We start from the raw sequence: 13,074 nt of genomic DNA on the forward strand, positions 1-13,074 counted from the left end.
AGGAGAGAACAAGTTTTGGGGTGGCTGTGTGTCTGTCCCTCTGTCCACTGCTGTACCGCTGGGAGAGGGAGATGCAGGGGTGGGCAGGGGAGCGATGGGGATTCTGATGTAGAGGAAGGTAAAGGGGCAGACTTCACAGGGTCATCTCCCTCCACTCTGCCCCAATTTGGTTGTTTCTTTTTGGGGGGTGGGGTGGGAAATGGGCAGGGTGGGGTGTGGGAGGAGTGGCAGGCTTTGTTTTGTCTCTGCTTTTTGAGACAGCATCTTGTAGTTTAACCCAGTCTGGTCTTGAACTCATGGTAACCCTCTGACTTAGCTTCTAAAAAACTGGGATTATGGGCATAAACCACCAGAGCCAGAAATTTGTGAATCTATATAGGCATTGTCTTCATCCAGTCATTAAAACAGTCCTGTCTCTGGTTGGCCTATCCTCTTCCCTTTCTCATGACTTACTAGCCCCACCTCTGAGTCGTCCCCCCCAACTCCCACACTATTCTCTAGAGACACTTCCAACTCCATTCATCCTGTCTCTACCAACTGTTTGAAGTGAAGAGTTTAGGGTCAGCCTGGGCAACATCATCAGTCTAGGCATGCCTGTAATCCCAGCAACTGGGAAGATGAGGCAGTTGGATCGCTGTGAGTTTTTGAGACCAGAGATATACAGTGAGATCTTTACTCAAACAATCAAACAGTAACTGCTTATGATGTTGTTAAGGTTCGGCACAGTCTGCTATGAATAAATAGCCCTCCACAGACATGAGACACACGGACACACAACAAGTTGTTCCAATTTAGCAGGCATCTAAAATTTGATCCTGTTCTAGGCTCTAAGGACTCAGGGTGAAAGGGGGACCCTATGCTGACCCTCATGAAATTTTGATGAAGGAAACAGGCTATCAGCTAGTTAGTAAACAATTTTGCCAGAAATTTTGATGGTGATGGAACATGCACTAGAGAGGCAGAGGCAGGAGAATCTCTGTGAGTTCAAGGCCAGCCTGATCTATAGAGTGAGTTCCAGGACAGCCAGGGCTATATGAAGGAATTCTGTTTTAAAAACAAAAACAGAAGACAATTTCAGAGCTAGGCACGGTAGTACACATCTTCAATCTTCAGGGAGCAGAGGCACAAGGGTCTAAGCAAGTTTCTTAGCATCTTGGTCTCCAGGGCAAGCTCCAGGTCACTCCTAGCTACTTAGCAAGACTGCATGTCGCCTCCCCCCACCCAACAAAAAAGCTTAATGCTTGCTTTTAAATTGTAAAGAAGGCTATTAAAATGTCAGCTGGGTGTCGTTAGCCCTTCAGAGGCTGCCTTAGGAGACTGAATTTGTAGCCAGCCTGGGTGGTGCTCACACCTTTAATCCCAGCACTTGGGAGGCAGAGGTAGGCAGGTCTTTTAGGCTTAGGTCAGTCTGGTCTATGGAGAGAAACCCTGCCTCAAACAAACCAAAAAGGTCACACCCTTTTTTTTTTTTTTTTTGGTTTTTCGAGACAGGGTTTCCCTGTAGTTTCTAGAGCCTGTCCTGGAACTAGCTCTTATAGACCAGGCTGGCCTCGAACTCAGAGATCCGCCTGCCTCTGCCTCCCGAGTGCTGGGATTAAAGGCGTGCGCCACCACCGCCCGGTTTAAGGTCACACCCTTTAATCCTAGCATCTGGGAGACAAGCAGCAGCCAAGTCTATGTAGCAAGCTCCAGATCAGGACAACATAGTAAGACCCTGTCTAAAACACAGACACACACACACACACACACACACACACACACACACACACGGATAGAGAGAGGAGATGTGGTTTACTGCTTTATTTTGTTATTATGGGAAATTTCATACAAAGTGAAAGAGATAGAAAGGACCACAAAGCCCGAGGCACTCTGCACCACACTTCAGCCCACCATCAAAAGCGCCTCGTTTACTGAAACAGGCGCTGTGTCAGTCTCCCTAATTCACTCAGTCTGCAGGTGCTATGTCATCAAGGAAGGCCCCTCAGGTTGACATCAGTGCCAAGGCAGAGTAAACAGAAAGCAGCAGGGGGGAGAGCATTCTCAGAAAAAGCGAATGGTAAGATCAAAGCATGAGACAGTAAAGAGCTGACTGTGTTTGAAGTGCTGGGATCGGGACCTGATAAAAAGGGGGTGGGGCCAGAAAAGATGTCAGGGTCAGAGCTTTGACTGAGAGGCCAGGTCTGGTGACGCAGCCCTGTCATCCCAGCGTTTGGGAAGCTGAGGTTCTCTTGTATGAAAACCACTGGGAGACGCGGTCTCAGAAACAAAACAAAGCAAAACCTTTCCTTTTCTACGGTGTGGTGGACTCCACCGGAGCGTTTTAGGTGGCTAGTGATTAAAATCAGTTCTCCCCAGCACGGGCGGAGTTGTGGTGCTGGCTACGTACAGTCGGCACGAACTTATAGCTCTTTAAAGTCACCTACAGGAGTTGGGCTTGCTGCCGTGGGCCCGTCATTTCAGCACTCCAGAGGCGGTGTTCAAGGTCATTCTCGTGGAGGGAGTTAGAGGCTAGCCGGCCTCAAAAAAAAAAAAGAAAAAAAAAAAAAAAGAAGCAAACACCTTTAGATTTTTCTCCTCCCCAGTTGTGTTCCACACAAAAGAAGCTGCCTTCACTTCCTCTAAGAATGCTGACACTCCTTTGCCTCTGGGCATTTGCATTAGCTGTTTCCTCCGCCTAGAGACTCCCATTCTAGTTGGCTCCAGTTCAGACTTGGCTTAAAAGTCAGCCCTGGAAGTCCTTGCAGAACCCCGGACTGGGGCAGGCATTTCTGGCACCCACAGCCTCCTACTCTCCACCTCTTCCAGGTCTGCAGTACTAAGTTTTCGTCTAAACAAAGGTGGTTCGTCTTCCTTAGATGGGGGGGGGCGGTGGGCAGATTTCTCGAAACGCAGAAACCACGTGCGGGCCTAATTCACAGGTGGGCAATAAAGATTTATCCTGGGTGGCAGGGGAGAGAACCGGATCCTAGACCTTTGGTAGTTTTCAGGACAAGGAGACCAGTTTACTTCGCGCAGTCCCTACACGCATGCGCTCAGTTCAGGTCCCCCCCCCCCCCAACCATCCATATGCTAATCACTGCGCTCGGAAGGACAGCCTCTCCGGGAATATGCAAATCACATCCTCCAGTGTGGGAGGCCTTCCTTTGTCCCGCGCTAGGATTATGCAGATGAGTGAGCCTCCAACCCCGGGATCCAGGCCGAGTCCTTATGCCCCCACCCCGCCACCCCAAGGCATCCTCTATTTATAAGGCGCGTCCGCACCTCCGCGCTCGCCCGCTCCGTTCGACGCTCCGTGCCGCGGACTGTACCAAGTCCTGCGGGGCCGTGAGCCGCGGAGCCCGACACCCGCGCCGGCGCGAGCTCGGCAGCTTGCGCGAATCTCTGAGCCCCTCTTCCCACCGACGGCCAAGAATGGTCCGTCTGGCCGCGCACGCGCCCTGAGCCCCGCTCGCCCCTCGCTCGCTCGCTCGCTCGCCTAGGCTCCCTGAACGCAGGCGCAGTGCCCGGCCTTGCAGCCGCCACCGCCGAGCCCGAGCCGGGGCTGCCGGCGTCGGTGAGTGTCCGTGCTCGGGGTGCGCGGGGCATGCCGGGAAGCGGGCAATACAGCCCCGCTGCATGACGGGAGCCCGCGGCGCCTTGGCAGGGTGACCGGCCCGAGAGTCCTTTGCTGCTTCTGCCAGCACGCGGCTCGGAACGTCCCCCAGCTTCGCCTCGCGGCTTTGTGGGAGCTGGTGGGCCAGGCGGTTTACGAGCCTGGGGCATTCTGGGGCTGGGCCTGGGCTCCCGGAGGGCGTCCCTTTTTGTGTGTGTGTGTGTGTGTGTGTGTGTGTGTGTGTGTCGCACACGCTTTCCGCGAGAAGCCTGACGGTGCTTGGCGTCTTAGAAGGTGGTCGTTAAAGGCCCAAGGCATCGTGGGAAGTTGTCACCAGGCATTGTCTGGTATCGGGGTTTATCCGAGCCCTTGTCCTATCTTAGCGTTGTGCGGAAAGGTAGCTATTGTGTTCACTCATACCATCTCCGCTCAGTGTTGTCTGGGGTCCGGGCCACAGTATTTGCCTTTGTGGGAGGCGGGGGAGACGGTTCCACGTAGCCCTGGCTGGCCTTGAACCCACAATATTGTGGAGGATGACCTAGGATTTCTAATCTCCCAAGTGCGGAGTTTGCAGGGATGCACCACCACGCCCAGATGATTTTCACCTGTAGTGCTGAGGATGTTTTTCTTTTTCTTTTTTTACCTCTACCATCTTGGAAGTAAGTCTGGCTGCGTACAGGATTTCTGTACTGAGGGATGGTTCCACCTGACACCCGGAACATTCTGGAAGGAGCTTTGTGTAATGTGAGTTTGTAAAGGGATGGTTGTCCCCAAGTCACCCCAAGGAAAGTCCTGACCATCCCTGCTGTGGTAACCAAGTAAAATAACAGTTAAACCCTGGTGTGGTGTCAAATGCCTATAATTCCAGCACCCTAAGGCTGGGGCAGGAGGACCGGGAATTTTAGGTCAGTTCTGGCTGCATCGTGAGACCCGATCTCAAAACAGAAAGGGGGAGAATGAGTACTTCATGAGCATGTATAATAAATATTTATCTAAAATAGAAACCAGTTGTTTTCAGTTTTCCCAGGCAGAATGTAGAACTCCAGAGTTAGAGGGGGTCTCCCTGTGATCGGTAATAATGAGAGTAATAATGAGAGCTGTTCCTTGCCGGTTACCGATTCTGTCCTTGAAAAGCCTCCTTCAGGTTCCAGGAGACCTTTAAGTTCCCCCACCATTGACGTCACTCACACTTCCTGCTTCAGCTGCCTGTGTACTTGACATCAGGGCTTTGAAAAAGATAGTGTGCGCTGCCTACCATTGTGTCTTCAGTGCCTAACGTACAGGCTTTGTCAAGTTTCCAGTGAGGCTGAGCCAGATGGAGGGGTGAATATCTACAATCCTTTACCCGGGAGGCTGAGGTTGGAGGGTTGCGGGTTCAAGGCCAACCTGGTCTGTCTAGCAATCGTCTATGGCAAGTGTGAGGATACCGTGCTTGTTAGTCCTACACTGGCCCCATGGGGCCCTCTCACAGTTGTTGTAGGAGGAAGATGGGCTATTAGGGCTGAGGAGAAGTGCAGAATATGTTTATAGGTGGGCTTTGCAAGGTGAAAATTAGTTCTCCAAGGCCCACAAGGAGGAAGGAGAAAATTCCAGACAGAAACTGCAGAGGTACGAGTCCCCCCCCCCCACACACACACACTATAAAGGGCCTGTATGCACCCTCCAGAAGTCTGGAGTAGCTGGCTTGGCAAGGTACCTGCAAGTTCTATGAATCTGTTTGTGAGGCAGGGTCTCATATAGCCCAGACTGGCCTCAAACTCTTTGTAGTCAACGATGACCTTAAACTAACTTTGGTTCCTGTCAGCCTAAGGGCTGGATTGCAGGTGTGGGCTGAGTTTACTGCTGCTCAAAGTATGGCTATGATTCTTTGTTCAACCACCAGTCTGGTGAGGTGACCTGTGATCTTGGGCTTTGGATTACCTGCTGGTCCTTTCTGTTCCTTCCTTCCTCTTCTGCTTCAAGGGAGCTGTTTTTGTGCGGTACTGAGTATACTAGTCAAGGCCCGGTGGGAGACTTTCCAGAGAAGGACACAGGCAAGAGAAGTTTGGTCCTGTTTGAATCTATAGTCAGAAAAGGACCAATTTGGGTTCAAACCTAGTCTGATTTTCACAAATTAGTGTAAATTGATGCCTGACACTCTAGGCATGGTGGTGCGTGTATAATCCTGGCACTTGGCAGGAAGATCTGGAATTCAAGGTCATCTGTGGCTACTTACTTTGACCTTGAGGCCAATCCAGGATACAGGAAGCCCCATTTCAAGCCAGGAAAAACTGAAAGGTGGCAATGTGGCTCAGTTGGTAGTGTGCACCCCAGGTTTGATATCCAGCATTTCCAGGGTAGATTCAGGAGTATCAGAAATTCAAGGTTAGGGCTGGAGAGCTGGCTCAGAGGTTAAGAGCATTGCCTGCTCTTCCAAAGGTCCTGAGTTCAACTCCCAGCAACCACATGGTGGCTCACAACTATCTGTAATGAGATCTGGTGCCCTCTTCTGGCCTGCAGAAATACACACAGACAGAATATTGTATACATAATAAATAAATATTTTTTTTAAAAAAAAGAAAATTCAAGGTCAGCCTAGGATATTTGAATTCCTGTCTCGCAAATGCCAGGCAGTGGTGGCACTCACCTTTGATCCCAGCACTTCCAAGAGGCAGAGGCAGGCGGATCTCTGTGAGTTAGAGGCCAGTCTGGTCTACAAGAGCTAATTCCAAGACAGGCTCCAAAGCAATGGAGAAACCCTGTCTTGAAAAACAAAACTAAAAGAAACTATTTCCAGGGTAGTTAGTGTTTCAGCTATAACAAGTTTCCCGTGTCCCTGATAACTAACGAGGTGTCCTCCCTCAGCCCTAGACCTCCCTACCATGGACAGCTGAAGGGTTAATGCCTGGCACAGTTCCCTTCCTTTTATACTTAGTTATGATTCGTGCCAGTGCCAGTACCTCCCTTTAAATAACTAGGGCCATCGTCTCTCCCTACTCTACTGAATAAGAACCACAAAGTCTTGTTGAGACCTCCAGGAGGCAGAGTCTGCGGAGTCAGGGTTCTGTGTGCAGTCGAGACAGAACAAAGGCCTCACCCCAGCACTGAGCACACAGCGGACTCGGAATGGGGACAAGTGTTACGTAAAAATTTATTGAGTCACCACAGGCTTTTCCTTTCCCCATGTCCAGCATCCCTCGCTACCTGCCAACACTCTGCGATAGAAGAGCTTGTGGCTGGAGGTGTGACTGGGAGAGCTGGCCGGGGAGGGACCCTGCCCAGTTGCTGCTCTGCTCCCGTCTCTTGTCCCCCTCCCCTGGCCATGACAGAGACCCGTGAGCCCGCTGAGACTGGAGGCTACGCCAGCTTGGAGGAAGACGATGAAGACCTTTCCCCAGGTGAGATAGCCTTAGAAGTTGTGGTGTTGGTGACGCTGGATTCCTGGGCTTGGCTTCCCTTGGGAGGCTGCGAGGAGGAGTGACCCCTTTCCTTGTTGTGGGCTCTCTTCTGGCTAGAACTACTGGTCCTGGCAGGAGATGGCTTCCCTGGGAGGCTCTCAGGGGCTGTAGCTTGGTTGTATTCTTGGTCCTTGGTGGAGGTTCTAGACTGGCTGTGTTCTCGGTCCCTGCTGTGGGTTCCAGGGTGGCCATGTTCTCGGTTCCTGCTGTGGGTTCTAGTGTGGCCGTGTTCTCGGTTCCTGCTGTGGGTTCCAGGGTGGCCGTGTTCTCGGTTCCTGCTGTGGGTTCTAGTGTGGCCGTGTTCTCGGTTCCTGCTGTGGGTTCTAGTGTGGCCGTGTTCTCGGTCCCTGCTGTGGGTTCCATGGTGGCCATGTTCTTGGTCCCTGCTGTGGGTTCTAGAGTGGCTTCGGGAGGTCTCCTTGCTGGTGGCTCTCAATTGGCTACGGTGCCTTTCCTTGCTGGAAATGGTGGATCGGCTCTGTGCTCTCTTCTTGATGGAGGCTCTAGGCCTGCTGCGGGCTGTGTCTGTGCTGGGGGTTCTAGACTGGTTGTACCTGCTTTCACTGCTAGGCATCCTAGACAGCCTGTGCCCCTTCTTCCTGGCAGTTCTGGATCGGCTATGATGTCTCTCTCGGGTCCCTCTGGATTGGCTGCGACTTTCTTCCTCACTGGAAGTCCTAGACCTCACTCGACTTCTTTCCCTTCCTAGAGCTTTCCGTGGGCTGTGACGTTTCCCCTGGCTGTGCGTTCTGGACTTGCTGTGTCTCATCTGGGTGGGTGTGCCCCTCCGCGTTCGACTTCTTGCCCTACTACGATTTCTCTTCCAGCTGTAACTTCTCACCCGGTTCTGGGTCCTCTTGTGACTGTGACTTCTTGACCTTCTGGGGGTCCTGGAGCGGCTGTGACTTCGGGTCCTGCTCGGGGTCCTAGAGCGGCTAAAGCTTTTGGTCCTGCTGAGGCTGCTGTCCTGCTTGTAACTCTTGACCATGCCTGACAAGTCAGTCAGATCAGTCACGGTGTGAGTCTGTTCCCTGCTGGGGGACATCACCTGGCTATAGCTCTTGGCTCTCCTGGATGGCACAGGAGACTTGCTAGAGCTCATTAAGACCATCCTACTTAAGCTGTGGCTCTTGGCCCTACTGGGGATTGCAGATACTCTAGAGCTGCTCCCCAGGTCTGAGGCCCCTGGCTGCTTGGGGCTCTTTTCCTGGTGCATGTTTCTAGGCTGGCTGGCACTTCTTTCCTGTGTACTGGTTCTAGATTGGGTATAACTCTTGTCTCGGCTTTGTTTGCGGTCGGAAGTAGGTGTCATAGGTGTCATCGCCTTCTTGGCCACACCTGGTTTGGCGGAATGGGTTCTCTTGCTGATAGGAGTACTTGTTCTGCTGGGGGACGTCTTGGAGCTGTGGCTTCCCCTCCTGCCTGGAGTTCGCCCCCGGCTATGTGTGCGTTTTTGCTGATGTTGTTCCACGATGCCAGTCTTGCCGCTTTTCCTGCCCTTGCTGGCCCTCCTGGCCTTGGTGTCAGTGCTCAGCCGACTGGGTGTTCTTGTCTTGCTGTGGCCTTGGGATCTGCTGCTGGGACGGGTTGAAGGAGCTGTCTTAGTACCCGTTGATCTGGTAGACTTGGAGCTACTGGGGCTCATGACCAAGTTAGGGGACTTAGGATGCACTGAGGGACTGCTGGGCACCGCCGCTTTGGTGGTCTTCAAGGAAGCTGGAGGTATGGGAGCTGTGGTGGGCATGGAGGGCCCAGTGGGTGCCGGTGCCGGAGCCATGCCGGGCTTGGAGGATCTCTTTGATGGAGAATGCATGGCGGGTGCAAAGGGGCTTGAGCTCCTAGAAGTCATGGTAAAGCATGCAAGATTTGGTAGCCAAGGACGACGACCGGATGGCTCATCACAAGCAACTTCATGAGGTCATAGTGAGCACTGAGGACTCTGGAGAGTGAGATCAGAGGGGAGAGAACGTGGGACCCTGGCACAAGGCTGGAGCCTGTTAGTGAATAGAATCACACCCACTCTGACTTAACAGAAAATTGGAGCTGGGTTCACCAAGGGCCTGCCTTGAGTCTTCAGGCCTAGGTGATGTTATTGCTGGGTTGGGCAAGCCCAGAGAGAGCCACTGACCACCTCAAGTTCCAAGGAGGCTTCATAGAGGAGGTAACACTGAGCTGGAGTTGTTGGTAGAGCATGGAAGAGTCTTCACAGGAAGGAGCCGACGGAAAAGCCTCCTGGAGGTGGGAGCTCAGGGCTTGGGCTCTCCATCAGTCATGACCCCTTGTCCTCTACTAGACTGAGGTGGGAACCCAAGATCAGGTCTCGAAAGCCACAGCCTCTGGACAGTGATGGGGGCAGCAAGAGCCAGGACCATCAGGGAAGTGGCTGTCAGAGGTTTGCCTGCGCTGGGTCCTGAAGCCTGAATAGGAGGGGCCAAGTGGACATAGTGTGGGACAGTGTGCAGAGGGACACTTAGGACTCAGGGGATATATGTAGAAAGTGAGAGGGCAGCAGAATGGGGCAGGGACAATGAAATAGTCCTGAGACTGGGAGGGGTGCAGTGGATGGATACTGAGGGCCTGCTTAGGTTTGGGGAGGCACCTGGGCACAGATGCCACAGCCCTGGGACTCTCAGAGGGGATGGTGGGAGGCCAGTAGAAAAGATGACTGGCTAACTAGGATGAGGTGATCTGGGGTGGCTCACCAAGGAGGGAGCTTTGCCCTGGGTCCTAAAGGGAAAAGGACAGAGCATCCATAGCAGAGGGGACAACATAGACAAGAAGCATCCCACAGATGCTCAGCACTCAGAGTTACAGAGCCACCACACAATCACCACGTCTCTTAGGGACAAGAAGAAACATCAGTACAGGTAATTACTGTGCAGTTGATTGGACTATAAGGGAAGAATTAAGGCGGGGTAGGGCATGAACAGTACTGGGGGGCTGCTGTGAAATAGGGTAATAGGGTAATCAGTGTGCTGGAAGACAGGCTTGGAGTGTGATCTGCAGAAAGGGATGCGAAGGCCCACCACGGTGCCTGCAGAGGATAGGTGATGAGCTCCGAGCTTTTTGCCTTGGTGATGTGAGTGGTGAGGGTAGAAACACCATCTCTGTGAGCTGCTGGAGGACGCACAGGGACTGAGTGGATGCAGAGGGAGGTTTTGCCACAGTCCAGTGGGGTACTTCCAGCAGGCCCTTTGCAGTGTGGCTGCAGCAGGCATCTTGACCATGGAGACCCCAGCATCGTGTGGCCACAGACTAGCTGCTCGTGTATTTATTCATCACTTCGTGTTTTTTATTTAAAAGCTTTTGTTATTTTGTATATTGATTTAATGAAGGTGGGTATACCCTCATGGTACCAGAAATGTAGGTCACAGGACAACTATTGAGAGCTGTTTTTCTTCCTCTGCTGTGTGGGTCCTGGGAATCAAACTCAGGTCATCAGGCTTAGCAGCAAGCACCTTTAACACTGAGCCATCTTGCCAGCATCTGATCATGTTTTTAAACTCAAACTTGTCTATATGTACTTTATGCCCTGAAATTGCAATAATGTGCCTATACTTAAAACTGAGCATTTTAATTGACTTGTGTATCGAAATGGATATTTGTAATCCCAGCACTTAGAAGCTGGGGTAAGATGAAGGCCAGCTTGAAACACATAATACGTACATCCATCCATCCATCCATTCATACATCCATACATCCATCCATCCATACATACATACATAGGTACATATGCGTGTATATGTGTTCTGTCTTCTAAAAACAACAGGAAAGTCAGGTATAGTGGTGCCAGTCTAATCCAAGCTTTTGGGAGTTCAAGGTCAACCCTAGACTGTTTGAGAACCTGGTCACTCAACAAAATGGACAGGGGATAAATCAGTATGTAAAAATACTTGCTGTGGAATCAGGAGTCCAGGACTCCAGCGCCCACGTAAAAACCCACCGTTGTCTCCGCACCTGGGATGCCACTGCTAGAAGGCACAGGCAGGAGGGTCTTGGTATTGTCTGGTTAGGTTAGTCAAGTAGGTCAGTAAGAAACCCCATCTAAAAAAATAAGGTGGCAGGTATTAAGGAAAACACCACTGTTGACTTCTGGCCTCTCCACAGGCACAGTGGGGTTTTTTTTGTTTATTTGTTTTGACTTTTTTGGGGCTCACCACCCATCTCCCAGATAAATACATGGAGACTTATTCTTACTTATGAATGTCCTGCCTTAGCTTGACTTGTTTCTTTCTTTGGTTTTTGTTGTTGTTGTTTGTTTGTTTGTTTGTTTGTTTGTTTTTTGAGATAGGGTTTCTCTGTAGCTTTGGAGCCTGTCCTGGAACTAGCTCTGTAGACCAGGCTGGCCTCCAACTCACAGAGATCTGCCTGCCTCTGCCTACCCGGTGCTGGGATTAAAGGTGTGTGCCAACACCGCCCGGCTTGCTTGGCTTGTTTCTAGCTGGCTTTTCTAACTTAATTTAACCCATTTTTTTTAACTACAATTTTGCCTCCTGGCTTTTTACCTTTATTCTGTCTTTGTTTCCTTCCTCAGTGACTTGCTGTGTAGCTGGATGGCTGGCCCCTGGTATCCTCTCTCCTCCTCTTCTCAACTTCTCCCTCTTCTCTTTTTCTCCTTATATTTATTCTCTGCCTGGCAGCTCTGCCTATCCCTCTCCTGCCTAGCTATTGGCCATTTAGCTCTTTATTAGACCAATCAGGTGTTTTAGACAGGCAAAGAATCACAGCTTCACAGAGTTAAACAAATGCAACAGAAAAGAATGCAGCACCTCTTTGCATCATTAAATATTCCACAGCATAAACGAATGTAACACATCTTAAACTAATATTCCACAGCACACATCTCTACGTGCACTACACACATACACTTATACAGATGGGGAAAAAACATTGTCTTATTTTCATGTACTGCATTTTAATGTACTATTTTGCTACCTATTCTGATGCTTGCTTTCCTGGAATGGTCCACTGTAGAACATTGTCATATTTAGCTCTCTGGTAGACTGTGTGGTCGCAGGTGAGTGATTCGTATACCTGTTCTAATGCTTCGTTTTCTGGATTGGTGCAGGTGTTGCTCTAAGAGCTGGGTGAGCACACACATACTGTCTGCTGTCTACCCCACGGCTGATGCCCATGAGTCTGTTTTTCATTTGAGACAGTGTCTCATTCTCTGTAAGCCAGCTGGCCTGGAGCTTGTGTGATTCTTCTGCCTCAGCCTCCTTGAGTTCTGGCATTACAGATGACAAATGTAGCACTTGCAGGCACTCATTGGCTAGACACATAGATTCATCGCATCTTTGTTGTGCAAAGCTGTCCTGCCATACAGTGAGCTTGAAGGGAGATCAAGGGGGCAGCTGGACACAGCCCTGATGCTATGTCTCTCCTACCTGCCCCAACAGGCCCGGAGCATTCTTCTGACTCTGAATACACTCTTTCAGAGCCCGACTCTGAGGAGGAGGAGGAGGAAGAGGAAGAAGAGGAGACCACTGATGACCCTGAATATGACCCTGGCTATAAGGTGAAACAGCGCATGGGTGGGAGCAGGGGAGGCCCATCTCGCCGGGCGCCCCGGGCAGCTCAGCCTGCTGGCCCACCTGCACAGCCCTGCCAGCTCTGTGGCCGATCACCGCTAGCAGAGGCCCCACCCGGTACCCCACCTTGCCGACTCTGCTGTCCTGCAACAGCAATCCAAGAAGCCCCAGCCCCTGAAGGCAGGGCTCTTGGTGAAGAAGAGGAGGAGCCATCTCGCACTGGGGAGAGCCGGCCAGCAGGGCGGGATGGAGATGAAGATGAGGAGGAGGGGGGTACCTACCACTGTACGGAGTGTGAGGACTCCTTTGACAACCTCGGGGAACTGCATGGTCACTTCATGCTACATGCCCGGGGTGAGGTTTAGGTAGGGCCACCAGGGAGCTGGTGGAGGGGTGGGTAGGAGCAGGGGCTGAGGAAGCTGCAGTCAGGGCTGGGGGTCCCACCCATGTGTGTTGTCTTAGCAGTAGACATGTGAAGGGCAGAATGAATAAAAGCCAGATTCTATGTGTGACT

General features: G+C 51.5%; 1 protein-coding gene across 8 annotated transcripts; it reads left to right on the forward strand.

Moving 5' to 3' along the window:
- Positions 1–3,122: 3,122 nt before the first annotated feature.
- Positions 3,123–13,070, forward strand: Znf428 (zinc finger protein 428). Of its 8 annotated transcripts, none has more exons than XM_038339250.1 (4): positions 3,123–3,553; positions 4,253–4,336; positions 6,763–6,969; positions 12,429–13,070. In XM_038339250.1, exons 3-4 carry the CDS (start codon positions 6,894–6,896, stop codon positions 12,923–12,925), a joined length of 573 nt encoding a protein of 190 aa, XP_038195178.1. In that variant the 5' UTR covers positions 3,123–3,553; positions 4,253–4,336; positions 6,763–6,893; the 3' UTR covers positions 12,926–13,070. The 8 variants fall into 8 exon arrangements, with proteins under 8 accessions (XP_038195178.1, XP_038195179.1, XP_038195181.1 ...); XM_038339251.1 differs by having other exon boundaries at positions 4,257–4,336; XM_038339249.1 differs by lacking the exon at positions 3,123–3,553 and adding an exon at positions 3,818–3,989.
- The last annotated feature ends 4 nt before the right edge of the window (positions 13,071–13,074 follow it).

The sequence above is a fragment of the Arvicola amphibius genome, chromosome 8, assembly GCF_903992535.2.
Source record: "Arvicola amphibius chromosome 8, mArvAmp1.2, whole genome shotgun sequence".
Taxonomy (NCBI): domain Eukaryota; kingdom Metazoa; phylum Chordata; class Mammalia; order Rodentia; family Cricetidae; genus Arvicola; species Arvicola amphibius.

Coding starts and splice junctions, on each gene's coding strand:
- Znf428 (XM_038339250.1), top strand. CDS start 6,894: ATGACAGAGACCCGTGAGCCCGCTGAGACTGGAGGCTACGCCAGCTTG. Junction 6,970..12,428: donor CGATGAAGACCTTTCCCCAG/GTGAGATAGCCT, acceptor CTGCCCCAACAG/GCCCGGAGCATTCTTCTGAC.